The 26292-nt window shown below is 47.0% G+C and overlaps 4 protein-coding genes across 4 annotated transcripts; 2 read left to right on the plus strand and 2 right to left on the minus strand.

Moving 5' to 3' along the window:
* Window positions 1-861: 861 nt before the first annotated feature.
* Window positions 862-9710, plus strand: LOC136537828 (SEC12-like protein 1). The gene is made up of 10 exons (XM_066529798.1): window positions 862-1171; window positions 1267-1367; window positions 1856-1988; window positions 7158-7249; window positions 7580-7679; window positions 7771-7843; window positions 7915-8035; window positions 8649-8768; window positions 9180-9250; window positions 9325-9710. The coding sequence occupies exons 1-10, from the start codon at window positions 965-967 to the stop codon at window positions 9420-9422; spliced, it is 1116 nt and encodes a 371-aa protein (XP_066385895.1). The 5' UTR covers window positions 862-964; the 3' UTR covers window positions 9423-9710.
* LOC136513155 (uncharacterized) lies at window positions 2718-4716 on the minus strand. Its single transcript, XM_066507149.1, has 2 exons — window positions 3257-4716; window positions 2718-2949 (listed from the first exon to the last, which is right to left on the minus strand). Exons 1-2 carry the CDS (start codon window positions 4714-4716, stop codon window positions 2718-2720), a joined length of 1692 nt encoding a protein of 563 aa, XP_066363246.1.
* On the minus strand, window positions 5115-6504 carry LOC136513165 (uncharacterized). Its single transcript, XM_066507156.1, has 2 exons — window positions 5838-6504; window positions 5115-5747 (listed from the first exon to the last, which is right to left on the minus strand). Exons 1-2 carry the CDS (start codon window positions 6297-6299, stop codon window positions 5115-5117), a joined length of 1095 nt encoding a protein of 364 aa, XP_066363253.1. The 5' UTR covers window positions 6300-6504.
* Window positions 9711-20375: 10665 nt separating the features above from the next.
* LOC136516268 (protein NUCLEAR FUSION DEFECTIVE 4-like) lies at window positions 20376-22610 on the plus strand. Its single transcript, XM_066509630.1, has one exon. The coding sequence runs from the start codon at window positions 20462-20464 to the stop codon at window positions 22346-22348; it is 1887 nt and encodes a 628-aa protein (XP_066365727.1). The 5' UTR covers window positions 20376-20461; the 3' UTR covers window positions 22349-22610.
* Window positions 22611-26292: the final 3682 nt, after the last annotated feature.

The raw sequence follows: 26292 nt of genomic DNA on the forward strand, positions 1-26292 counted from the left end.
AAAAAAAGTAGAACATGAATAGTGAAAGATATATATTATATTACGATAACACATAGAAGGAGAAAAAGAAAATAAAGAAAATAAAAATAAAAGATCAATAGAAAAGGGAATGAAAATGAAATAGAAGAAAAATAAAGAACATAAAATAAGCTCATCCGAACTTGGACGCCTGTGGGCCACTAGCTCCAGTCTCTAGACATGGTGCGCTAACTTTATAGTCCATATCATCAACGGAAAAGTAAAACATAAAATGCATAGTAAAAGAAAAAAATATTTAAAAAGATAAAGAAACTAAAAGGAAGAAAGAAACCGCACAGAAAAAAGAGAAATAAGAAAGGAAAGAAAAAAAAAGATAAACATATCAACCTGGGAGTCGGCATAAAAACGAAAATAGAATAATAGATTAAAATAAAATAGAAATAAAAGAAAGACAAAATTAAATAAGTATAAATAAAAAGGAAATATAAGAAAACGGAAAAGAAATATAAGAAAAGAAAAAAGAAACGAAATACGTACCTGGGCTCTCAGAGGCCGAGCGCATGCGCTGCTCCCTCTACTAATCGTTATTGGGCGGGAAACAGCACAGCCAGTCAGCCACCGCCAACTGAGCGCGCGGGAAATAAGTGCTCGGCTCACGGCTCCCGTCCGATCGTATCGGTCGGACGGGATGATTTCCGTGCGCGGCCGGCCGATTCGCACAATGCACGAACCGTCAGCTTGCGCCATCGCATGCAGATGCAGGCGCCGGCCCGAGCATATCCACTGGATGCTGGCGGCGATTCCGTGGCGCACTCCGCCCTGGCTCCCCTCCGTCCAACGCCTCGCGCCGCGGCGGCCGCCCGCCTCCCTCGTCTCTTCTGCAGTCTCCTCCCTACAACTACAACGAAGCAAGCGCCAAGCCGCCAACGCAAGCAGAACAGAGCAGAGCTGCGGAACCGCACCAAGGCCATCGCCCATCAGTCCTATGTCGGGGAACGGCGGCGAGGGTGCGGTCGGGAAGGTGGCCTGCGCGGCGTGGATACGGCGGCGGGACGATGACGGCTGGCCACCCGGCGTCTCCCGCCTCCTCGTGGCGTTCGGCCGCGGGGCCACGGCCTCGTCCCCGCCGCTCGTCGACCTCCTCGAGTTCGACGCCAAGGCATCCGCACTCTCCTCCGAGTCCGAGCCCCTGGTGGGTGCTTCCCCCGTGCACCCTGGAAGGCCGGCGCCGGCCTCATCGCGAACTGAGCTTATGCGCGTGCGCTTGCTTTGCTTGTGGTTTTGCAGGCGAGGGTCACCGTGGGCGAGGAGGCAGCGGACACGCCGCGCGCGATCTCTGTGCACCCCGGCGGCCGGGAGCTCGTCTGGGCAACTGCCAAAGGCTGCAGGTGGGCTGTGTTTCCTTGTCGATGCTAGAATTCTAGTTCGAATTTTTCCTTGTAGATGCTAACTCGCTGATGAACTTTGTCAGTAACAAATTAACAAATTGCTATAGTACTTGAAATTTGCATATGCCTTAGAGATTGTTCGGTTGATTTGGTTCGTATGTGCAAAGGATTGAACTGTCACCTCATGCCTGCCTGCCTGCCTGCCTGAACTTCACTGGTAGTTTGAAGTTGTTTTCCCCTATGCTGAATTACACATTCTTCAGGTTTGTAATGCAGAACGTTTTGAAGCGTGTATCTAGCTGCACTCCTTGTAATAATATCAGAAAATCCCTTTGTTTTTTTTCTCGAACTACGCACGAGAGCTGCACGTCATTTCATTAAGAGAGGAATAACCCTTTGTTTTCTATATATGGATCACTTCTTGGTTTTGTTCTTTTTCATACTATAAAATAATCTATTATACTATCATTCTTCTGTTACTTTTGTAGGGTATTTAATCTTGTTTATAAAGACTTCGGTATTCACCTTATTTCAAGAGCTGCTTCACCTCTCCAATGTGTTGGGCCTCAAAAATGTTTAGCATTCAGCACTGATGGTGCTAAGTTTGCTGTTGGTGGTGAGGTATGAGCTCATCCTTTCTTGTAATTCCATTTTTCAATTAGTTAAACTTTTTTTACTGTATTAACGATATGATATGAGTTACATTTTTATTTGAAGTATTGATCATCCATATGGTGGTAATTTTCGAAATAAGTTTTGTTCAAGAGTTATGACATACTTTAAACTGATGAAGTACAGTTTTTTTTTGGTATATGGTGTACTAAAATTTTGAAGGGAAAATTGGTTCTATAACACTCAAAGATCCACAGAATCGTAAAATACCACTGAAAGATGTCTCCAACGTAAAATACCATTGAAAGTTCTAAACCCTAACTAATTCTAACACTCTGTTACCTTTTGGCTGTAACGACGTCAAATGGGACAAAAGTACCCCTGAACCGTTATATCTCATTTCAGTAAGCTGAGAACGACTATTTCACTTATATCACCACATGGGTTATGGCTCTAACTAATTCTAGCACATTGTTTGAGCACATAACAGTGATTTCAGGCAGGAAAAAACGGTAATTTCAGCACATTAACCATCCAAGATAACAAGCCATTACATCATCCCTTTCAGCAACAGTCGTGATAGGGAATTTGAACACAAACAAACAGTAATTCCAGCACACCACAACCATCTTGCAGTACACATAACAGTTGACAAGTTTTAGTACACACAACACAAGACAAGTTCAGGACTAGCAGATAACAATGCCATAGATAGCTTTTTGCATGACAAATCCAAGCCTAATTTATGATGAGCCTTCTAGCAATGCCTCCTGGAGATATGTCTTGTGATTTGCTCCTGGTTGTAGGCCGTAGACTGGCTGGTGTGGAAATAGAAGCCGCCATTTGTCTGGTTGTTGGCCCTGGACTTACAGGTGATAGTGTGGCTAAGGAAGTAGAGGTTGTTGCAAATTCCTTCTTGGATTTTTTAGGAGCATTGGCAGACTTTGTAGTATCCAATGCTTTCCTCTTACTACACAACAGGAAGGTAGTGAAGGCATAAGTAGTAAAAAAATGATGAAAACACTCATGAACATGGTATTGAAACTAAAGTGAGAGAGCTTAAATGTACCTAGACTTGGACTTGGTAGGAGCTGATGGTGGTAATTCATCACTAAGTTCAGTTGAGTTTGTTGCTGCTTCCTTCTTTGATTTTTTAGGATTATTATTGGAGTCTAAAGTAGCAGCCTTCCCTTTCCTCTTCCTAGTCAACAGCAAGGTAATGAAGCCATTGGTTAATTTGAAAAAGTGAGACCAAAGAGACAAGAGCTTAAATTTACCTAGAGTCAGACTTGGTAAGAACTAAAGGTGGTAATTCATCACCAAGTTCAGTAGGAGGCTCCCTGCAGCCCTTCGCAATATGCCCAAACTGAAAGCATCTTTTGCATTGAGAAGAGCCCCTTTTCCCTGGTTCGCCCCTACTCTTGATCCTTTTCACTCTTGGCCTACCAGCGGCCCTTTCTAGTTTCGGAGGCCACATCTCAAACCCAGGATCAGCTGCAGGCCACTGTGACTTGTCAACCATCGGGTTCACCAAAAACTGGTAAATAGCCTTGAAACGCTCAACTGAGTAGTAATCATGCACATAGTCATCAAGTTTCACTTTCCTTAGTGAACCTATAAAGGCTATAGCATGGGTGCAAGGTTTCCCAGAGATCTGCCATTGACCGCATGAGCATGTTTTCCCTTCAAGGTCCACTGCATGCCTCCAAGGAAAGTTGTCCCTAGTCAATCCAGAGACTTCAGCCTTTAGTCCACCACTCCCCTTGATTGTATAATTCAAGTTTCTACTCTTCTCCTTCAGCTCGTTGAGAACACTAGGAAGGATTGGCCCTTCAAGCTTCTGACTTATAAGCTGCCTCATTGCTATCTTCTCCATGATCTTACCTCTAATCATGTCCACGAGATTATCCACCAGCAGACCTTTGAAATCCTTGATCCAATTATTGAAGCATTCTGATATGTTGTTATTGACATAATCCACCTTGCACTCCCCTGAAAACTTTGCTCGTGACCAAACATGCTTGTGGTTGTCTTGCAAGTAAGGGATTGCTTCTGGACAGGTTTCTGAAATTTTGTTCCAAAGCCATTCATGCCTCCTAGTAGTACATGCCCAAGCACAAGGCCACATGTACTTCAACACATCTCCTTGGTATTTCTTTCTAAAATTATGCATGAGGTGTCTAAAACACTCTCTGTGCTCAGCTGCATCTCCAAATACTTTATGGACTGCTGTCTCTAGACCCTTGCAAGCATTAGTGTGGATTGTCAGTCCACATGGAATCCCAATTGCCCTCTTCAATTGCTTCATGAACCAAATCCAATTGGCTTTAGTCTCCTTGTAAAAAATGCCATAAGCCACCGGGTACATCCAATTATGTCCATCAACCGCAGTTGCTGCAGCTAGCTGTCCATTGTACTTGCCTGTGAGGTGAGTGGAGTCAACTCCAAGGTAAGGCCTACATCCCACAAGAAATCCATCCACACATGCTTTGATGGCCACAAACATCCTAGAGAAACGAATCTTGCCACCTTTAGTCTTCTTGCAATCAATCTCTACTACACTTCCTGGGCATGTAGTTTCTAACTCCGCTTTGAAGCTCCACAACATTCTGAAACTTTCCTGCCAAGTGCCATGAAGTTCATCTAGTGCACGTTGCCTTCCTTCCCAGACCTTGGTATAAGCTATTTTGACTGGGAACTGCCCCTCAAGGTGTTCTTGCAATTTCTTAGGACCCATTGTTGGTCTGGTCCTTAGTATATCTTTTGCTCTGTTGGCTATCCACCCCTTCGTTGCCTCTCTACTTAGCACTTTGCTTGTGCTGGCGCATGTATGACCTTCAGATATTGAAACAACCTGAAAATAGTATGAAAATAGCAAGTTAGCAATCTAAAAATTATATGAAATTGTTATAAAAACAGCTAGATATTATACTGAAAACTGTATGAAATTGTTATAAAAATAGCATGTTAGAAAACTGAAATCTATATGAAATTGTAATAAAAACAGCTAGATATCATACTGAAAACTGTATGAAATTGTTATAAAAATAGCATGTTAGAAAACTGAAATCTATATGAACTTAGCAATCTGAAATCTATATAAAAACAGCTAGTTAAGAATCTATATGAAAACAACTAGTTCACCATGAAAGTAGGGCATCCAAGGAGTTTCTTTGCATGAACTTTCCATTCGCACTCTGGATCTACACATTTAGCCCTGTACCTTGACTTGTCACTATGCACCACAAAAGTCTCAAACTCCCTTTTGATTGTAAATTGCTTCATAAGTAGCACAAAGGCATTCTTGTCAACAAATGTTGATCCTTTCTTTATGTCAGGGTTATCTCGATCATATGTGGTGTGTGCAACAAAGGCATCATTGGCCATAGTGGCTTCATCACTTGGTACAGCATCAGGATCAAATGCTTCTTGTCCCTTCCCTTTTTTCTCCCCTTTCTTATCCACTTTCTTGTTTTCTTGCAGCACTTTTGCAATCTTATCTCCTTCAGCTACCTTTGCCTTCTTGAAATACCTCCATTCTTCATCAGCCCCAATTGGTTCATCTCCGTCAGGGTCAACACCAGGCTCCATGTAGTGCTCCTTTTCTTCCTCTTCTACTCTAGCAGGACCAGCGGCTGTAAGTCCAAGTTCTGGTACTTCAGCCCATTCTTGACCATTATATTGTGGCACCTCTTGTGTAGCTTGAGCCGAGGACTCATTCACCTCATCTGTGACTTGAATATGTTGCTCATTCAACTCATCTGTCACCTGAACTAGCTGCAACTTGCTATCTGTGACCTGAACTAGCTGCAACTCATCCGTCACTTGAATATGTTGCTCATTCAACTCATCTGTCACCTGAACTAGCTGCAACTTGCTATCTGTGACCAGATCGTTTTCATTTTGAGTCACATTCAGAGCACCTACACTTGAGCATCTATCAACCGTCATAATAAACTTCACCTGTCTTGATGCCCGCAATAAGGTCAGAAGCTCCTTATCACTAGCAAGCCGCATTGTTTGACCATTCTGATCTGAATACCAGAAATTTGGTTCTTGATAACTTGCCCAGCTGTAATGCTTTGAAACATCGTCCTCCATCTCAATGATGGAGTACTCCTCTGGATCCACCCACCACTCCAAACGTCGGCCTTTACAGTACATAGATCGATCATCCTCGATAGTAGAGAACGAGCAAACATCAATGAAAATTTTACAACCATTCTTCTCATCGATCCTGAAAGAGTAGCAGTGCAGAAAATTAACAGCACTGCCTGCAGCAATTTCCACAGGATCAAGATCAACACTGACCAACCGCATCCAGACACCACAAACGGATCACATTTTTAGAGAAACAAACTAATTTAACATAGAGCACTGACCTAGAGGCAACAGAGGAACATTCAAGCAGAGCTAGGGTTCGAGACTTACCCTTCAGGGATCTCAAATCGATGCATCTGTAGAAAGAGAACAGCACTACTGCGTTGATGAAGAAGAGCAGCAACGCGGAGTGGAACAACCTGCTCTGAGCACTGGCCGGCAGGGGTAGGCTCGTGCTGCACAACCGGCAGCCGACAGCGCGCTGCCCAGCAGCTGTCACGGATGCGAGCCCTGGACTCAGCGATTGGAGTCGCGGGCGCGAGCCCCGGCCTCGGGCTGCTGGCGTCGTGGGCGCGAGCCCCAGCCTCAGGTGGCCGGCGTCAAGGGCGACGACCCGGCCGGTGTCTGGGGCGACGACTCGGACGGCGATGGGGGCGGGCGGAGTCGCGGGGCTGGCGGGCGGAGTCGCGGGGCTGGCGGGCGGTGGGGCCTGACCGGCGGTGGGGCATGACCGGCGGTGGCGCCGGCGCAGAGCAGATGGACTGACTGCGCTTGGTCCTGGAGAAGTCGGACGTGCTCAAGGAGATAGCAGTCGTGAATCGTGAACCGGATAAGGTTCTCTCTCTAAGGGTATAACGGTCATTTCACGTGCTTATGTACCCATCCAGTACGTTTTCTGTGAACATTTTCTAACGGACTGTTTGATCCGGTTAACGTTTGAACTTTCAGTGTCATTTTACGTTGCCAAGAAGTTTCAATGGTATTTCACGATTCTATGAATCTTTGAGTGCTATAGAACCAATTTTATCAATTTTGAATGTTACATCTACAATTTACTAGCCTATTTCACAATGACAGGATGGATGTCTCAGAATATTTCATTGGCCAAGTCTCAATGTGATTTTGGACGAATCTAAAGCTCACAAATCCTTCCGTGACATGGACATCAGGTAAAAGAAATGGGGAAGCATGCTTCTGTTGCTATTACATAAAAAAACAAATCCCTATTTCCTGCTGAATAGATGCATGCATTATTAATTTATTACCTCATGCTTTGTGTTGGCTACTTACTCAGATATATAGGATCCAGTCTGGTACAATGCACATGACAAACCTTCTAGCTGCCTAGTATCATGGTAGTTTTAATATAGCCTGTGTCTTAAAATTCCTTGCTCAGGAGAGAGGGTTACTTTACTACACATTGGCTACTTTTTTGTAAAGCCTAAATTCATTTCTTTAACCTTAGATCCTGATACAGTGCTTGTCCCCTTCTCATGTAGCTTAGACTCAAAGTTTTTAGTTTCATCATCCATTGATGGCTCTGCAAGAATATGGAACATTGATGAGGGGGCTCCACTAATCAATTTGACAAGATCTTCGGTACAGTATGATAATTTTCCGTAATAGCCTGTCATGATAGTTGAAACTGAATTGTTCGTCTGATCTTCTCTTTCCTTCTGTTTATTTACAGGATGAGAAGATTGAGTATTGCCGCTTTTCTAGGGATGGAGCCAAACCTTTCCTGTTTTGCACACTTGTAAAAGGTAATCCTTTGAATGAATTTAAAGAAGTGCACCAGCAGGCAGCTATAGTTCAGTTTTTGTCTCTTAAATAGGTCATGATGTTTTGACTATGGCTGTGGACATAAGTAATTGGAAGAGAATCGGTTACAAAAGATTTTCAACAAAGCCCATTTCCACACTCGCAATTAGCTTGGACGGGAAATATCTTGCACTGTAAGTGGATGAGATGCCAGCTGTTGAACTGAGTCTGCAAATACATTTCTGTCTAGCACTTTTCCTTTTCTAGGAAAACATGTATTTGGAAATTTTGAAAGTACTCATAATAGTTTTATTTTCCTAGAATTTAAGCAATTTCTTCATATTTCTTTGCATCAAGGCGTTAACTGTCCTTGTTGTATACTTTGGTGAGCTTAAAACATTATTAGTGTTATTATTATAAATTTTATGTATATTATGATAAACAGTGGCTGAAAGTATCTGCGTAGCTGTGTATTTCTGAAAATTTACGAACATGCAGCCATTTGAAGATAAATAGTTACCACATAACCTGAAGTGCGTCCAATCGACTGAAGTAAGTATTAGCTAGTCAACGGATAATAGTTATGCTACTAGCAGGGTCTTAATGAATTGATTTTATTGAACACTCAAGATACCTGCTCTGTTTCCTTCTTTCGAAAAGGAGCTTATCCACTAGCTATCCCAGTTACATGCCTTTAAAAGTTGACATTAATATTGTAGAATCTGTCAATATTTGACAACCAGGGTTTGATTTTCCTTTTTATGCGAGGTGCTATTAATATGGATATAATTTTCACCCTGTTTTCAGAGGAAACTGTGATGGTGACTTTTGCGCCGTGGAAATAAAGAAGATGGAGGTTGCTCACTGGAGCAAGAAGGTTCATCTTGGCTTCCCAGTTTCCTCCATTGAATTTTGCCCTACTGAAAGGTAATCTTTCTCTTTGTTGCAAGGAGTGATAGGTTATCATTACTAAGCACCTTATTTATTTAGTAGATATATCAAGAACAAAAGTGTCTTGCTCACATGGAACCTTGAAAGAGTAGCCAGTCCTGCATTCCGACAGGATTCGTCATTAGGCCCACTGTTGTCGAAATAGAATGAAGAGTAGATAATAAATAGGCTACGAACTCACGATATAGGACTACTTTGCATATTCATTCATGTCCACCATAAATACGCCAGGGTTTTCCAATGGGAGAAGCAAAAATTTGTCATCCACATGATCACATCCATCCATCCACAGCTACTCAAACTCAACATGTCTGGCTTTTGCGCGTTCCTCCTCCTTGCACTGGTGATATTATACATGCATTATTATTCATACGGTTGATATTGTAGGGTTGTAATCTCCACCTCACATCAATGGGGAGCAGAGATAACAAAACTTGACGTCCCTCCCGAATGGAAAGGTACGTGTCTGTCTGTCTGTGTAGCCGTGTCTCTGTAAACGGGCCTTGCTCTATCCTCTTGTTCTGTTGTGCAGTGTGGCAGATCTGGCTGGTGCTCCTGAGCCTCTTCGTGTCGTCGGCCGTCCTCTTCTACCTCTTCTTCAAGCACGTAAGGCTCAACCTGAGGCCATAGAAGTAGAAGACACCTCAAATGTCTGATGGCGAGTCTTCAAGCAGGGCTGTTGTCGACACCTTACAGCGATACAGCGCCCTGCTGTCCACCCACCGCCCACCGTCAGTACTTGTTTCTGAAGGCCGTTCCAAGCCTCCAGCCCTGTTGCTGCAGCGTGTCTTGTACCTGAACCGTTCCAGTTTTCACATCTTGTGTTACAGATAGATAGATTGCTCTTGACCTCTCAATAAGTGAAGGAAACACAGTGCGTTCTGCTGCTGCAAATGCTGGGTAGCCCTGTTTCGTTGAGCATACTGTTCAACCCGATCCCTGACAGTTACGTGCTGACGCTGTCGGGTCATCAGCTTCAGGTCATCATCTGATGCTGTGCCAAGTGTGGGGCCCATTCGTTTCGCTGAAAAGACAGACTGAAAAGTACTGTTCGCTGATTTGTTGTGAGAGAAAAACACTGTACTATGGCTGATAAGCCAAGCTAATAAGTTCAAACGAATCTAGAAGCTCACAGCAGCCAGAGTCCTGTAGCTGATCAAGCTGTTGCCAATTGCCATACAGGGATGACATTCGGACAGGGACCTGCTATTACTGTGAATCTGGTCACCGGTTAGGCCGATCACCTGTCTCAAATCCATGGCTTTCTATTCTTCTCTGGACTGAGCTGAGGAGCATCTGCGCGAGTGCTTGTTTTATGCAGACTTCTGGTAGCGCTGCCTTTTTTCTGCTGCTTTGCAGAGTGCTTCCAACGACTGTTCAGCTGGTGAGACGGGACTTACAGGGCTCCATCGCTCTCGCCTTTCATCTGGTTCCCACTTCTTGTCCTGGATCTGAAGCAGGGCCTATGCATATGCATTGGACATGAGATGAGATCCTATTGCCGATACATCGCTTTTATGATCATGAAAGCACTTATCCTCTTTTGTTACATGATACAACGTTCCAGACACATCTTTTGCCACAGTTAGATGAATCCTATGACCATGGATCGGTCCTGTTTGGAGAGCTCTGTGGATTTTTGGGAGCTGCGTATTTTTAGCTTTAGAAAAATCTTAGGTCTGAAGCTAAAGACACAGAGAGAATTTACATGAATTATTTGGTTTATAGTTTAGATAAATATAAACATTTGAAGTGCTTTAATTAAGTCCACGGTACGCACATGGATCTCAGAGGTAGAGCTGGAACTGTGCTAAAAGGGTCTGAAGTTGGAACTCTTTCTATAGCAACACTGCTTGGAGTGAGTGAATCTTGGAGAGACACGTTGCAAGATGGTGTGACTGCATCTTTTCAGTCTGATGACCTTTCTCAGCCAGGTCTGCAGATCGCAATTAGGCATCACTGTCCTCCAAGATTGTGGCCATGACTGACTGATTACCCTCGAAACCAAAACCATACACAAGACGAAGATTTCTATAGAGTGGAAGTTGGAAAGGATCGATTTCAGTGGGGCGCTGAAGCACAGCACAAACGGAACGGGGGGGGGGGGAATCTCCATTTTGCTTTCGTCCCCTCGTGCTCCTGCTGCGCCCCGTGCCCAACTGTCCATGCATCTCCTTGTCAGCTAGCTGTTGTCACACGCTTGGTGGCTTGGTGCCTAGCCGCCGCCTCTATTCCGTTCGCACGTTTGGCGGAGCCGTGTTCACCCTGTTTGTTTGGCGTGCCGACTCGATCATGCGCTGAAAATTTCAGCTCAAAGTGCGTGACAGCAGGCTAATATGGAACCTCTCTACCTCACCCTGAAAATTACGTTTTTTTTTCTTTCTTTTATGATGATTGTCGTCAAATTTTATTTAGTTTATATCTATCTATATGGGAAAGCAATGAAATACCATGCAGAGCTCGTTTCCTAGCTTTTATTACATCCTCAGACAGGGAATATATGTCCATCTAGTTTTATACTCCTTCCGTTCTGAAATATAGTACACTGTAATTTTTAAAATTTATACTGAAATGTAATGCATTCTATGTAGTGCCCATAATCAAACTTAATAAAGTTTGTTAAAATAAAAACCATAATTTAAAGAGAAACTCCATAAATTGGTTTAATCTATATATATACTTCATTTGAGTATTCACTTATGTTGCCTTAAAATTTTAAAATGTGTTATATTGAGGACAGGGGGAGTATTTGTTAAATTTGACGGTTAATATCTAAAATTTTAAATTACCACAAGATTATTGACATCTTATTATATAACTACTCTCGTTTAAGGTAATATAATCATTTTTTATATACATTGGTAGTCAAACTTAGAAAATTGCCTTAAAGACAGATTTAGATAAACTTATATTTGTGATAGGAGATAGTAATTAACCGAAGTATTACCTTTGTCCTGTTTGTTCACAAACATGACCATATGGTAATATAAAAAGAATAATATAAAATTGGTAAGAGTATTATATAACATATGGGGTAATTTGGAGGTCGTTAAAGAACTAGCACCATGGCATGTGTTCCATATATATGCCGTAGACAAGAGGAAGAGGGAAAGCGACCCCATGATGCTGCCAAGCGCAAATCAAAGCAAAGGTTTGTCAATTGGCATGGTTTTCTTCACTTTTGCAGAATGGGCATGCACGTTGCGGTGAAACGGACATGCATCTCTGTCAATTTCATGGCTCCAAAAGAAGAACAAGTAGACCAGCCTTTTGAATGTGCCGAATTCGAGATGTATATATATATACATGCTTATGCTTGCTTAATCGATGGCAGTCACTTTCGACCCGCTGGCCTCCTCTGCGTGCGTGTCAAACTCTGAAGCTGCCCTCTACGTACGTTTTCCAGAACGGTTCTGTATGTAGAGAGCCTGACTGCTTGAGTAGCTAGCTGTAAATGCACTGAAAAACAAAGGGGAAAATAAAAGAAACCATAATCTAGCTTTGTTATACCTGTGTGTGAGAACGAGATGGCGTACGCAGGGCGTGCTCACCCAACTCCAACTTCTAGGCATGCAGGCATTGATATTTTTATTTATTCTTTTGCAGGCATGCAGGCATTTCCTAACTGTAACTACCGAACCAAAAAAGAGCTTATTGGTTCATGTGGATAAAGATCAGAGCAGATAGATATGTGCATATATAAGATTCTTCTACTCCAGTGGATATATATAGTGGTAGCCGCCTACCGGGCTTCCAACTTGTCACAATATCTTGAAAGAAAGATAAACATATGACTTGCACTCAAGAAAGAATGCGATCTATGCATGCATGCATCATACGCATGCGCACGACCTTTCACTTCCAGCACTTTTGACCTTTTTGTTGGAGAGTTAAATTTGGCCACCATCAGGGTCCAGTGATATCTCCTTTGGCATTGACATGCACGTTCCTTGGAGAATGGAGAGAGCTCTCGTGGCGTTGACGCGCACGATCCATGGTGATACACGCGATCGATCATCGATGCATGCATGAAAGCCAACTATGCAACTGTAACTATGTTTTTTTTTAAACAAAGGTCAAAGCATAAACGAAGCGTGAAAGCAGCATGCAATGAGTGGACGATGCAAGTCAACCCCGGGAGCAAGATATGCTTATCCGGGAGACCGGGACAGTACTCTCGAGTGCTGACGTGGGGTTAACTATTGGGTTAATTAAGAGTAAAGCTAACACGAGGTGAGTGTGACATGCCATGCATGCATAAACACGTTTAGTGTGCTCATTAACAAGGAACACTTTGCTAATGTGGATATTGTAATCGTCCATGATAGAATATATTTTTCGTATGGTTATACGACCTTTCCTCACATTTTTGTCACTTATCTCAGACTTAGACATCAACCTTGTAGTTTTAGGTTCATTTTGGTGAAACTGGCGTAGATGCTTGTATTACCAACTTAGGGCCTGTTTGGCCAGGCTCCTTCCAGCTTTGTCTCCATGCTATGAGTAGCCAGGGCCGGAGGAGCCAAAAACAGTGGCTTCTCCAGGCTCCTAGTTTAGTTGAAGTAGAGAGAAAAAAACAGCTTCGATGAACAGGGCATGAGTTGGAGGAGCTGTAGCCCTTAAAAGACCTTCCAAACGACTCCTTAGTCACTTGAAGGTGCTTATAAGGGTAGAATGTGCGTTTGTTTTTATAAAAATGTGCAGTCTAGTCGATGTCTATGTTTATACTTATTTTTAATAAAATAAAATAATAAATAATTGGGCATCTTTAAGTGGTCAAGTGTATATGTTCATTTTTTAAGTTAGGATTTTGCTCCCAAAATTTTCAAATTTGACCTAAATGGAAAACTTTGGTTAGAAGTTTAATTTGTAGATTTGAATTATGGGTTGTTTTGATTTGAGTTGAATGGTGGCATAGAGAACAATACACGTTAGAAAAGGACCCAAGCACGGCCAAAATTTTGAACATGTAGGTGGTGTTCGGTTTGTCAAATGAAGTAGTCCATCATCATTATCTCACTGTTCCATTTTTTTTGTTTGGTTTGTGGAATAGAAAGCAGTTGATATATTCATCACCACCTCAGTCCTCACAAACCAATAATTACTACTAGAATAAGAAATGAAATTATTCCACTAAATTTGAGAGATGGGCTCACGATGTATCACCTCATCTGGAATGGGTTGATTCTCCAAACCAAATACTCTATTATAGTATTAATTGTCTTAACTATGGCTCTACTTTTATTTATCCCCTGCGTCTCTTCTTTTTACTCTCTAACTTCAATTTACAGTGTTGTCATCATCCCATTCCCAGCGCCGTAATCTATAAGACTTATATTTTTGTTTTAAAGTTAAGTGAATCATCATAGAATTTTTTATGCTTTTGTTTGGGGTGATCAACCAAGCCCAAGAAATGTGCTTTTGTTTACACGGTTCCTTTAAGCGTGCCTAGCTTAAATAGTTAAATCAAACAGCAAGGAGCTGGCATTGCACAAAAGAAATACGGACAGTTGTTGGATACTTGTGTATCGGTTGTCCCCATCTCGGTGTACGTGCGGTTGCCCTTACCATGCACGCTATCACGCTATGCGCCTATGCATATATGTACTAGTGTATAAACCAGCCCGTCAAGAGACACTTTTTGCTAGTTGCTGCTGTTAATAAAGGCTATTAGCTTCTCGTGACACCATTAGCAAGCTGGAGTTTTACATACTTTACTCTGATATATTAACATACTTGACTTGGGATACAGAAATATTGACTTGTAACCGGTGAGCCACACATGTGTTAGCGTGAAGCGTGAAGTAGACTAATGGTACAAACGACAGCGCTAAAATCAGCAAGAAACCAGCTGCTAATGCAGATAACAAAACATACAACTTGCAACATTAACTCATAAGAACCTTTTTTAACATTCGTGGCCAGTTGCTTCAGTGCTTCTGTTTGGTTGCAGCCACATTGCGCCATAACCAAACTACAGCACGCCTCTATTGCGTTTGGCTGCTGCCGCAACCTTGGTTTGCCAAAACTACGGCGTCTCTTGCTGAGGATATCTACGCCAACCCACGCCAAAAGTGTGGCGCTCGAATTCACGGACGAACTTTTGGCAAGATGTAGCTACGGTGTAGCTAGCTGAGGGAACGAACCGAACAAGCCCTAAATACATAGTTATTCAATCTTATCTCCTACACAATCAGTTGAGTTTGGTGGCAAATCATGAATTGTATGAAAGTCTAGCTACGCGTCATAGAAACTCAAGGGGAATTCCACTTAGGCCCCGTTTAGTTCCGAAATTTTTTGGCTTTTGGCTACTGTAACACTTTCGTTTTTATTTGGCAAAAATTGTCCAATTATAGACTATTTAGGCTTAAAAGATTCGTCTCACGATTTCTCGGCTAACTGTGTAATTAGTTTTTTTTTGTCTACATTTAGTACTTCATGCATGTGCCGCAAGATTTGATGTGACGAAGAATCTTGAAAATTTTTGGTTTTTGGCTTGCATCTAAACGGGGCCTTATTTGATTTGCTTTGATGAGGTGACCTCTGCATGTAGGGAGCAGGGACCGGCACCCAAAAGCTTCATATTGTGTTTTTTCTCTTTTTTTTATGGTACAAACGTAAGACTCATATATATACGCACGCTCACTCTTGTCAACACATCCACATGCAACCTACTCATATAAGCACTTTAAAAGAGTGAGACGGAGCCACCAGCCAACGTCATTAAGATTAACGACATCATTATAGGTGTCTTGCTATTGATGGATACATCGTTTATCACTGAAAGAACAACGTCATTGATTTAACTTTTATAATTTTTTCCATATTAAGTCATATGGTCCTTTAAGAAAATATACTAGAAAGAAAAAAATGTTCGCATTTGAATACTTGATGCATATAATCGCAACTGCAAATATAAGTTCATCTATATTTATCATAAGTTAAACTTATTTAATTTTTACCTTTGAAAATATAAAAAGAAATACTTTTTCAAAGTTCTATAAAAATATGTTATCTTAAACGTAAATGGTTTCCATAATAAATTCTAGCCAATGCCAATTTTGTAGTACCAATTTACGTAACATTTTAGATAGATATCACAATGATCAAGTTAAATAAGTTTGACTTAAATGCGTGGACATGAATTTTCGATTGACGGAGACAGTGACGAAGCCAGAAAAAAATTTAGGAGAGGCTGAACAAAAGAATAGAAACTTTTTTATCTTCTCTTAACCTTAGCCCCCTACCTAATACATGTATATATAAAATTTTAAGAGAGGATTTAGGAAAACTCCACGTGCTTAGGATGGGTAGGGGGGGCTGAAGCCCCCCTAGCCCCACCGCTGGCTTCGTCCCTGGACGGAGACATTGTCAACAACTGTCATGATCTAGTAAATGTCAGTAGCCGTTATCGCTACCATAGAGACAGCTTTGCGAGTTATGACGGCAAGCGCAGATGCCTTGCCTCCCTAACATTTTAGATAGATATTACAATGATCAAGTTAAATAAGTTTGACTTAAATGCGTGGACATGAATTTTCTATACCTGCATGCTACCATGTTCCATTATTTTAAATCAAACTGCCACGAATCAATTTTATATATATCTACAATCTTGGTGCCTCCTTGTCAAGGTAGTGGGTGCCTCAGCATTTTGCTCCAGAAGTCCAGAGGGTACACAGAGTGACAGAGACATGGAAAGGGATGGGCATGGCAGTTTCCTAAGCATGGGGACACACGCTGACACTTTGTTTTTACTCAAATCACTTGTTTGCAACATTTTATATGTTGTTAATCACCTCGGTGCTCTCACACGAAGGACACATGGCCACTTTGTTGAGGAGCACCGGTAAAACTACTACTATGACGAGGCTCCCCTCCCACCTGATGGCCTCCCACCCGCCACCGCCGGCGGCGCCGGCGCCCCCTGCCCTCCCCTCCCCTCCCCCTCCTCCTCCCCTACCCTCCCCACCAAGGATGCGGCCGGATCTGGCGTTCTGGCGCCTCCGCGGGATCCGTGGCCGCCCGTGCGAATGCCGGCGTCGGGAGCTGCCGACGGCGGATCCGAGCCCGTTCCCACTGGATCCGGCGCTTCGGCCCCTCCACGCTGCCGCAGCCGTCGAGGTCGGGCTCCGCCGCCACTCCATCCACGCCGACGATGATGTCGGGCACCACTGCAGCAGCCACCACCGGCGTCGAGCCCGCCCATGCGGGATCCGCGGCCCCTCCGCGGCCACCTGCGCCGCCGCCGACACTGACCCCGGAAGCAGCCACCGTGACCGCCACTGCAACGACCGGTCCACCGCCGCCTCCTCCCGCGGGGACCGCGCGAGCGCCTCCCGGGGACGAGGACGCTACCACGGCAGCCACCACGGCCGCGCCGCTGGCGCCCGAGGGGGTCACCTATGACGCTGCGTCCCCTCCACCGCTGGGGCTGGATGCGAGCAATGCCGCGGCCACGGCCGGGCCCGGGGGTACCGTCACGGCGTCGCTGGGCGCCTCAAGCTCCTCCCTCTCGCCGGCCGCGGCACCGTTCTTTCCACGGATGCTCTTCGGGAGGGCGTTCGAAGAGCCGGCGGTGGGCGGACGACGACGACGAGGAGACCGATGACGACGAACCCGCGACATACCTGGAGGCCGCTCGTCGCCCGGCGATGCCGGCCTCACCGTCCCCCGTGCGCCGCCACACTCGTTCAGTCGCAGCTTTGGGGCGCCGCGGAGCAGGGCCTTTGCATGGCTGTGCTGCTGCTGAGCGGGGCCGTCAGGGACATGGCCGTAGGCGGAGGAAGCGCAGTCGGCCACGCCCGCAGCTGGTGAACGGCTTGCCTGTGCGGCCAGTGGACGGCCATGCCCCTGCCCGCCAACGCCTCGGCCGTCGTGGACGGGTCTCCGCCCCCAACACCGATGGGTGGCGGGAGATTCTCCCCCAGCAGGTCTCAGGATCTGCTGCTGCTGCCTCGACGGAGCCGCGCCCCAGCCAGGGGCAACTCTCGCAGGTCAAGAAGATCCCGGCAGATGCTTCAACTGCCTCTCCTACTCGCACCGAGTAGCGACTTGTCGGTTGCCACGGCGTTGCCTGCGCTGTCGTGGATTCGGGCACATCGTCAAGGACTGCAGGCGAAGGACTGCTTCGACCTCGGCGGCGGTGGGTGCCGACCTGCCTCGGTATTCTGCTCGCGTTGACCCTACGTCCTCCCAGCACGCGTCGCGCGGCGGTGCGAGGGATACCGCACCGGGGCCGTGGGGGGCGCCGGTGGGAGACGACGACAACAGCGGCAACGGAAGAATAAGCCGAAGGAGATCGGCATGGGTGCGCCTGACGACCACGCTAGCAAGGCACCTACTTATACTGCTGCACTAAGCTTCCCCGAGCCAGATCCGGTGGCGATGGCGCTATGCGTGAGGGCGGGGCCCCCCGCATTGGTCATCTCTTTCGACCCGATGCTGGAGGAGCTCGCCGCCTCGCTCGTCGTGAGCTGGCCAATGAGAGCAGCAACACCTGAGTGTCTGTCTGCTACGGCAGCCCCGCAGGAGGTTGAGGCACCGGTGGCGGACACCTGTTCCCCGACGGCGGCTGCTCAGTGGACGACAGACCTGTCACTGACGTCGCCAGGGCAGGGGCCGGCACAACTCACGCCACCACGAGCAGGAGCACCCGGCGTCGCAGAGGGTTGCACCACCCCCAGCGACGCGACGCCCACACCACACGAAGCTGCACGACGGCTCGTACGGTTCACTGAGGAGGTGCAGCTCGAGCGAATGCCGCCTCTGATCGCCAGCCCACCCAGGCAGAAGGTGGCAACCAGAGGGCAACCCATGCCAAAGCAGAGTAGACGGATTGCCGCTCAGCCGCTGGCGCACATTCCGATCTCCAAGCGGGGTGAGGTGCTCCTCATGCGGAAGATGGGCTTTGCACCGCCGGCAGGTCCAATCTCATCCGCGTCCAAGAGAGCTTACGACGACTTTTTCGCAAGGAACTGGACGTCGAGCGAAGTGGAAGCACTGGACGAGCTGTTCCCGGCGGCCACTGCTACGATTGGTACAAGGCTCTTCTCGGATGACGGAGCAGAGTCGCGCGGCCATTAGCGGAGACGCACAACTCCGTTGGTTACTGCGCGGCTCGTAGTTCGGTTGTTTACTTTTAGGTAATATCCAAGTTTGAAACAGTCTACTAGGCAGGTCCAGTTAAACTGTAAGATCTCCTAGGACGCTTCTTAGAAGCGTGTCGTGCGTATGGTTAAACCCCTTTTCTTCTTAATTAGAATGATACGTAAATCTTTTGCGTATTCGAGAAAAAAAAAATGGCCACTTTGTTTGGTTGGTTAACCATAGGATCCATCATCGGTTCAGTACACTGCTAATTATCTCTGGTTCGTTAATCTGGAGCCCGTTCTTTACCTATCATTCTATCGCCAATCCGAGGAAGCTAACAGCCTGTTCGTTTCATCGTAAATGATCATGGATTATTTACTATTGGCTGGTTTGGTACGAGAGAAAAATACTGTTCCAGCTTATAATCTACAATCGTATACGAGCGAACAGAATATAAATTTGTGCCTCCATCGACAGAGAATCCTGTCTTGGTTTGACCCACCAAAGGAGAACATGAAATGTATTGCTGACACGCCGATCCCATCTCTTGATATAACTAAGTGAGCCTAACTTAATACAAATTCGAGTTCTTTCCAACTCAGCTTAAGCTGTCTATTTTCTACGTAATGAAAAAAACGTCTGTTTCTTCTAGAATTGAGTGCCGTTTTGGATAAGCAAGGAGGCAAGATCAGCGGCAGTGCGTCGCTGCATGCTTCAGTCACACGCTCTGTTTAGTCAACAGAGATCGCTCTCACTAGTCCTCCTAAATCCTCCCAGTAAACTCTCAGGTCAAGGTCGTCGATTCGATGAAGCACGCTGCACGCATCGATCTGTGATTAATCTATGACAACTGCACACCAGAGACCCTGACTAGAACTGAAGCACATCACATGTGGGAGGGTCTTCAAGAATTTGGGTTCAAGAACCATGGCCGCCCACCCATGTTTTTATACAGGCAAGCTGTCGATCTGTTCGAGTAATCCCATTTCCTGAAGATCAGGGCAGAACAGTTAGCAGGCAGTCTACTCCCTGAGGACCATGGAATGTCGTATGCTCTACTAGGGTTCAACGCTTGAGGAGTGAGGTGACAAATAATTTGGCCACACACACTAACCTCTGTCCTCTGGCTGCTCTGGTATAACTTGTGACTTGTGAGTGTGAGTTGTGACAAAGCAGATCTGCTTGGAGAATGGAGAGAGAATCTTGAGCTTAACACGTGTAGTGTAGACTCTCAGTCTCACTAGGCACCAAAAATCCTGTCTAAAATTGGCCGAATCATTCTAAAAAAAGATGAAATTGTGGAATTGTGGTATGTAAGGTATGGGTAGTGATGCTCTGGCTCTGCTCCAGTCACCCAGCTCACAACACAAAGGACACAAGCCTTTGGAGTACTTGCACCTCCACCATCCACCCGTCGCTCAGCGAGTCACAGTCAGCGCAGGCCGTTTCCCCTTTGGCTTATATATTGCACAGGAGCGCGAGCTCTGCCACTCACCCCGTCCAGAGAAGCGGCAAAGCAGAGAGCCGCCGACGCTGACAACGACGAGGAGGAGGAGCTTCAGTTTGGCGCGCGCGCGATGGTGTTCGCGTCCGGGTCCGGCGCCGGCGGCGCCGCCGGCCGGCCGCAGGTGCTGACGGCGCGGTTCGTGCGGCAGGTGGTGCTGGGCCGGTGGTTCATGGTGTTCGCGTGCCTGCTCATCCTGTCGGCGTCGGGTGCGACGTACATCTTCAGCATCTACTCCAAGGTGCTCAAGTCGTCGCTGGGGTACGACCAGCGCACGCTCAACACGCTCTCCTTCTTCAAGGACCTGGGCGCCAACGTGGGCGTCCTCTCGGGGCTCATCAACGAGGTCACGCCGCCGTGGGTGGTGCTCGCCATGGGCGCCGCCATGAACCTGGCGGGCTACCTCATGATCTACCTCGCCATCGACGGGCGCACCGCCAGGCCCCCCGTCTGGCTCATGTGCATCTACATCTGCGTGGGCGCCAACTCCCAGTCCTTCGCCAACACCGGCGCGCTCGTCACCTGCGTCAAGAACTTCCCGGAGAGCCGCGGCGTCGTGCTCGGCCTGCTCAAGGGATTCGTCGGACTCAGCGGCGCCATCTTCACGCAGCTCTACCAAGCTATCTACGGCGACGACGCCAAGTCGCTTGTGCTGCTCATCGCCTGGCTCCCCGCCGCCATCTCCGTCCTCTTCGTCCACACCGTCCGCATCATGCCGTACCCGCGCTCCAGCCGACGCCGGGGACCATCGGCGGCCACCAGCAACGACGCCTTCTTCTGCTTCCTATACATCTCCATCGCGCTCGCGGCCTACCTCCTCATCATGATCGTCGTGCAGAGGCAGGTCAACTTCTCGCACGCCGCCTTCGCGGTCTCGTCCGCGGCGCTGCTCCTCATCCTCTTCCTGCCGCTCGCCGTCGTCGTCAAGCAGGAGTACAAGATCCAGAAGGAGCTCGAGGAGTCCCTCCGCGAGCCCCCCACGGTGACCGTGGAGAAACCAGCCGCCGCAGCCTCGCTACAGCTGGCGGTGGCTCAGAGCATGACGACGGGAACAGAGGCCGCCGAACCGTCGTCGACGCAGCCGTCCAGGTCCAGCAGCTGCCTGGGGTCTTGCCTTCGGCACATGTTCAGCCCGCCGGCGCAGGGGGAGGACTACACAATCCTGCAGGCGCTGGTAAGCGTGGACATGCTGGTGCTGTTCCTGGCCACCATCTGCGGCGTGGGCGGCACGCTGACGGCGATCGACAACATGGGGCAGATCGGGCAGTCGCTGGGCTACCCGTCCAAGAGCATCAACACCTTCGTCTCCCTCATCAGCATCTGGAACTACGCCGGGCGCGTCACCGCCGGGTTCGCGTCGGAGGTGTTCCTGGAGCGGTACAAGTTCCCGCGGCCGCTGATGCTCACGCTGGTGCTCCTGCTCTCGTGCGTCGGCCACCTCCTCATCGCCTTCGGCGTGCCGCAGTCGCTGTACGTGTCCTCCGTCGTGATCGGCTTCTGCTTCGGCGCGCAGTGGCCGCTGCTGTTCGCCATCATCTCCGAGGTGTTCGGGCTCAAGTACTACTCCACGCTCTACAACTTCGGGTCCGTGGCCAGCCCCATCGGCGCCTACGTGCTCAACGTCCGCGTCGCCGGGGCGCTCTACGACGCCGAGGCCGCCAGGCAGCACGGCGGGTCTCTGGCGGGCGCCGGCGACAAGACCTGCATCGGCGTGGAGTGCTTCCGCAAGTCGTTCCTCATCATCACCGCCGCCACCGTCGCCGGCGCGCTCGTGTCGCTGGTGCTGGTGTGGCGGACCTGGAACTTCTACAAGGGCGACATCTACGCCAAGTTCAGGGAAAGCGCCGACGCCAACGCCGATGCCGCCGAGGAGGAGGCGGAGTCGGAGGATCTGAAGCGGCCCAAGGAGACGGCGGAGGGGGAAGTCGGGTCAACGGAGGTTAACGGGAGGAAGCGGTAGAGGCATAGGGCACCGTGCCGCACGCAGGCGCTAGTGTCCATGGCGGCCGCCGGCCGGGACCGGGGCCGGGGCCGGGCGCTTGCGTTGACTCGGTCGAGGTCGAGGAAGCCACACACAGTGAGCTAGCTAACGCTCGGTTTTGACTTGGTATACGTGTCATCTGTGGTCTCCCAGTGCTAGTTGTTCTTGTTCTGGAATCTGGAGTTCAAATGTCAAATTGGATGGCAATGGGCGCTAGGCAGTGAAGGCCTCAGCAGCAGTCTGATGAGTCTCTGAGAGCAGCTGTCACTGCTAACCGCAGGTGATTAGGTGCACGGTTACTGTGTAATCTTTTAGCAGGGAAAGAAAAAACTACGGCTGCTTTGGAAGCAGAGGATTGCCTCCGAACGCGGATGGACGCCGGCGACAGCGAAACGGAAACGGACCCATCCATATTCCATCCAAGACATACGGAGACGACGGCAGTGAATGAATGGCAGTCAAGGCCTGTCTCCAGGGGCGGATCCAGAATGGGGCTACGCCCTGGACTGAGCTGCTGATTCACGTTTAAAACAGTTTGATCTGGCTTCCTAGGCCTTCTTTTGTCTACTTAAGATTATAGTTTTTTAGACTAAACACCACATATGTTACAGGAGCTACATGAACTCGTCCCGGGCTGCAGCCCGGGCAGTCCGGGCCCTGGATCCGCCCCTGCCTGTCTCTTCCTCAGAGTTCCATGGTCTATCCCTGCAGCTGCAGGCGGTGGATGGGAGTGAGAGTGAGACGTCAGGGGTGCATGGATTCAGCGAGTACATAGGATCTTCGAATACTAATAAAAAATAAATTACAGAATCATCACTAATCCGCGATACGAATCTATTAAATCTAACTAATTCATATATTTACTGCAGCACTATGTTGTCAAATTATAAATTAATTAGGCTTAAAAAATTCGTCTTGCAAAACGGTCTTCATCTGTGCATTTAGTTTCGTAAATAGTCTATATTTAATACTCCATGCATGTGTCTAAACATCTGATGGGACATCGATTAAAGTGGTGGAACTGTTTACACAAAAAATTGGGAGAAAAACGCGGAAACTCAAAGGCTTCCAAGATTATGTCAATCAAGGAATCGATCGATAAGAATCGATATTAGCTGATTTAGACGCAATACTAGAATCGGCTCTCTTTAAATGACGTCAGTAGATAACGATGATGAGCTATGGTTGACGTCGGAGAACTACATATCGGACTCTACAAAAAAGAAAGGGAGAATTATCTTTTTGGCACTGAAACAAATCAGTCTTTCGTATTTAGCACTAAAAAAATTGAACTTCTTTATCTAGCATCAAATTAAAATTTTCTTCCGTAAATAGCACTACCGTCTATTTTTACTAGAAACGGTGTTAAGTGACTTGTAAAATGACATGAGTGCCCTTATTTCTGATGTATTCTGGATTCATTTTTTCTAAGGAATGGCTCAGGTCCACATGTATATAGGTCTTTTAATCTTAACCGCAGATCAGGAGATGAATGGCTCAGGTCCACAGGTATGCATACTAGTATTTCTGATGTGTTCTGGATTTATTTTTCTGATGAGGAAAAATGGCAGATGACATCACGTGTTCACCGTATTGCTCGACGACGCGTTCGATTCGGCACAGCACAGCAACGCGCCTACGTGTGTGCACGTGGGGAGGCGCACAGGCCTTTGTGCTCGCTCGGCCATGCTCCTGCGTGTGCTCCAGGTGCTCGCCGCGCTCCTGCAGACCGGCCCCGCGCTGCGAGCGAGGCCACCCATGGCCAGTCCCATGCTGGGGAGGCAGAGCACGCGCGAGCCTCCCAGCGACCTTCTGCGTGCTGGCGACCTACATCGGCAGGGTGAGCCTGGAGCGCGCAAGGCCCACGACGACGACGGCGCCTGCGGAGAGGCCGATGAGCAGGGTTCACGGCACGCATGACGCGATGGCGGTGAAGGAGACGGGGGCGAGCGGGTTGGCTTGCTCCATGGCAGCGCGCCACCGGACAGCTCGTGGTGCTCGTTGCCGGAGAGGCGGGCTCCATCGATCTAGAGTTAGTTTTTTGTTTGGGGAGGAAGAAGGTCACGGGAGCGCTCGGCCGTACGGGAAAGAAGGTCGCGGGATGCTGAATGCGTGAGTAGAAGGGTATATTGGACATACGGAGACAAAACTGACAAGCTCAAACGATTCAACTAACATATGTATGATAAAAATTGGCGATAGTGCTATTTAGGGAAGAAAATTTTAACTTGGTGCCAAACAAAGAAGTTTAAATTTTTAAGTGCCAAATACGAAAGATTGATTTGTTTCGGTGCCAAATAGATAATTCTCTAAAAAAAGATTAGGGTCCAAGTTATCTTAAGATAGGAATATTTTTTTTCTATACCAAAGATTGTAATGAGTCGTACTCAAGTAGGATTCATGTTTAGGCTCCGGGTATAAATATTAGATCCCGGCTATTGTAAAACACACAATCAATCAAATATAAGTTATTTACTTTTTTGGCTCTGGCCACCCCTTAGGAGTAGGAGTAGAGTAGATCTCGACGAGTTCTTCAGCGAGTAGGGCTGCATCGGTCCGGCCGACCTCCGGCTTATCTATAAGTACCGTCATGACTTATACTTCTGTTCGTACGGCTACATCGATTCAGTCGACCTCCACTGTGACTCTGGTATAAGCTAGTTATTGATTCTTGTCTAGTTCAAGTACGGTTGCATCGATCCGGTCAACCCCCACAGTTCGAACTAGATTAAGATCAAGTTATCGGCTCTATCTAAGGGTGGCATTCTTCGGGTAGATTCATTAAGTTACCGATCTTGCTGACGTTTTTATTGTTATTAGTTTACAGCAACATTAATTCGCCTGATCGAGATCAAATTAGATCGGCCTCATATCCTTTAGATCCGTCGTTCGTTTTGTTACAACACGATGTTATCTACCTTGAACGACGGTTTATGCTTCATCGATGGTTTTTACTTTGATCTTGATCGTGCATAGTACACAGTTGAGGCATGAATAATCTTGAAGAGGTTTGCTGGCTCGTTTGGTTTATAGTTCACCATTATGACTGTAATGATCCGGTCGATCCCCACTGATGGCACTGTAGATTGGGGGATGCTAGCTAGTAGATTTGTTCCTAGTTAGGCGTGACCTTAGCTGTTTGTTATGCTTGCATCGGCTAAATAACCGATCGCCTGTACGTTAACGCCTATGATGTGCGTCCATGATTCTGTTAAGTGTGAATAGATCCGTATGCTTCGAGGGCTTGATTCATTGTCTTTTTCACGGCTGCATCGATCTGGTCGAACCCTACTGTTAGAGATAGCGGGTTGAGTCTAAGGAGTCCACAGGTTTGTTCATGTGAAATAGTCGATTGTTCACACGCTGTAGTCCTTTTCACCTAAATCAGCTAATTCATCTGAGCCTTCACGTATAGCATGTCTTTCGGAAAGCCTGTCGATGTACGGATGTGTTTATAGATTCTTCGATTTTAGTTTGTTATTATCATCATAGCTGCCATCGATCCAGTCGAACCTCACTGTTGGTGGTAAAAGATTAGATTCAAAGCGTTTGTAGATCAGTTCGTATCAGATAGTCGATTCATTCGTGTGCTATATTTTTTCTGATTAGATTCATCGGTTTAACGGTTTACACTAGCAATATCTGTCTAGCTGATGATCTTATTTACACATACGTGTATTGTACCTGTCAATATGAAATTAATCACTACCCATAAGCTTTACAGTCCGTAACAGCTGATTTCTATGCGGATCGGCTATTCAATCGCTCTCCCCGAATAGCTGCTCCCGAAGCAACACACTTGGAACTGTCTGGGCATAGACCAGCACGTTCCACCTTAAATTACTGATAAACTTTCTCTCCTTGTCAGTTGCAGGGTCAAATTGACTGGCACATCTTGGGAGGGGTACGTAGGATCGATCATC

Source organism: Miscanthus floridulus, chromosome 2 (assembly GCF_019320115.1).
Source record: "Miscanthus floridulus cultivar M001 chromosome 2, ASM1932011v1, whole genome shotgun sequence".
In the NCBI taxonomy this organism is placed as follows: Eukaryota; Viridiplantae; Streptophyta; class Magnoliopsida; order Poales; family Poaceae; genus Miscanthus; species Miscanthus floridulus.

What these genes read in the sequence shown, in the direction of transcription:
- LOC136513165 (XM_066507156.1), bottom strand. Translation starts at nt 6,299, where the DNA reads ATGCGGTTGGTCAGTGTTGATCTTGATCCTGTGGAAATTGCTGCAGGC. An exon ending in GCAAGTTGCAGCTAGTTCAG is followed by an intron (nt 5,748 to 5,837) that starts GTGACAGATGAG and finishes CAGCTAGTTCAG; the next exon opens with GTGACAGATGAGTTGAATGA.
- LOC136513155 (XM_066507149.1), bottom strand. Translation starts at nt 4,716, where the DNA reads ATGGGTCCTAAGAAATTGCAAGAACACCTTGAGGGGCAGTTCCCAGTC. An exon ending in CTTACCAAGTCTGACTCTAG is followed by an intron (nt 2,950 to 3,256) that starts GTAAATTTAAGC and finishes CCTGTTGTGTAG; the next exon opens with TAAGAGGAAAGCATTGGATA.
- LOC136516268 (XM_066509630.1), top strand. Translation starts at nt 20,462, where the DNA reads ATGGTGTTCGCGTCCGGGTCCGGCGCCGGCGGCGCCGCCGGCCGGCCG.
- LOC136537828 (XM_066529798.1), top strand. Translation starts at nt 965, where the DNA reads ATGTCGGGGAACGGCGGCGAGGGTGCGGTCGGGAAGGTGGCCTGCGCG. An exon ending in TTCCGTGACATGGACATCAG is followed by an intron (nt 7,250 to 7,579) that starts GTAAAAGAAATG and finishes CTTCTCATGTAG; the next exon opens with CTTAGACTCAAAGTTTTTAG. An exon ending in GTTTTGCACACTTGTAAAAG is followed by an intron (nt 7,844 to 7,914) that starts GTAATCCTTTGA and finishes TCTCTTAAATAG; the next exon opens with GTCATGATGTTTTGACTATG.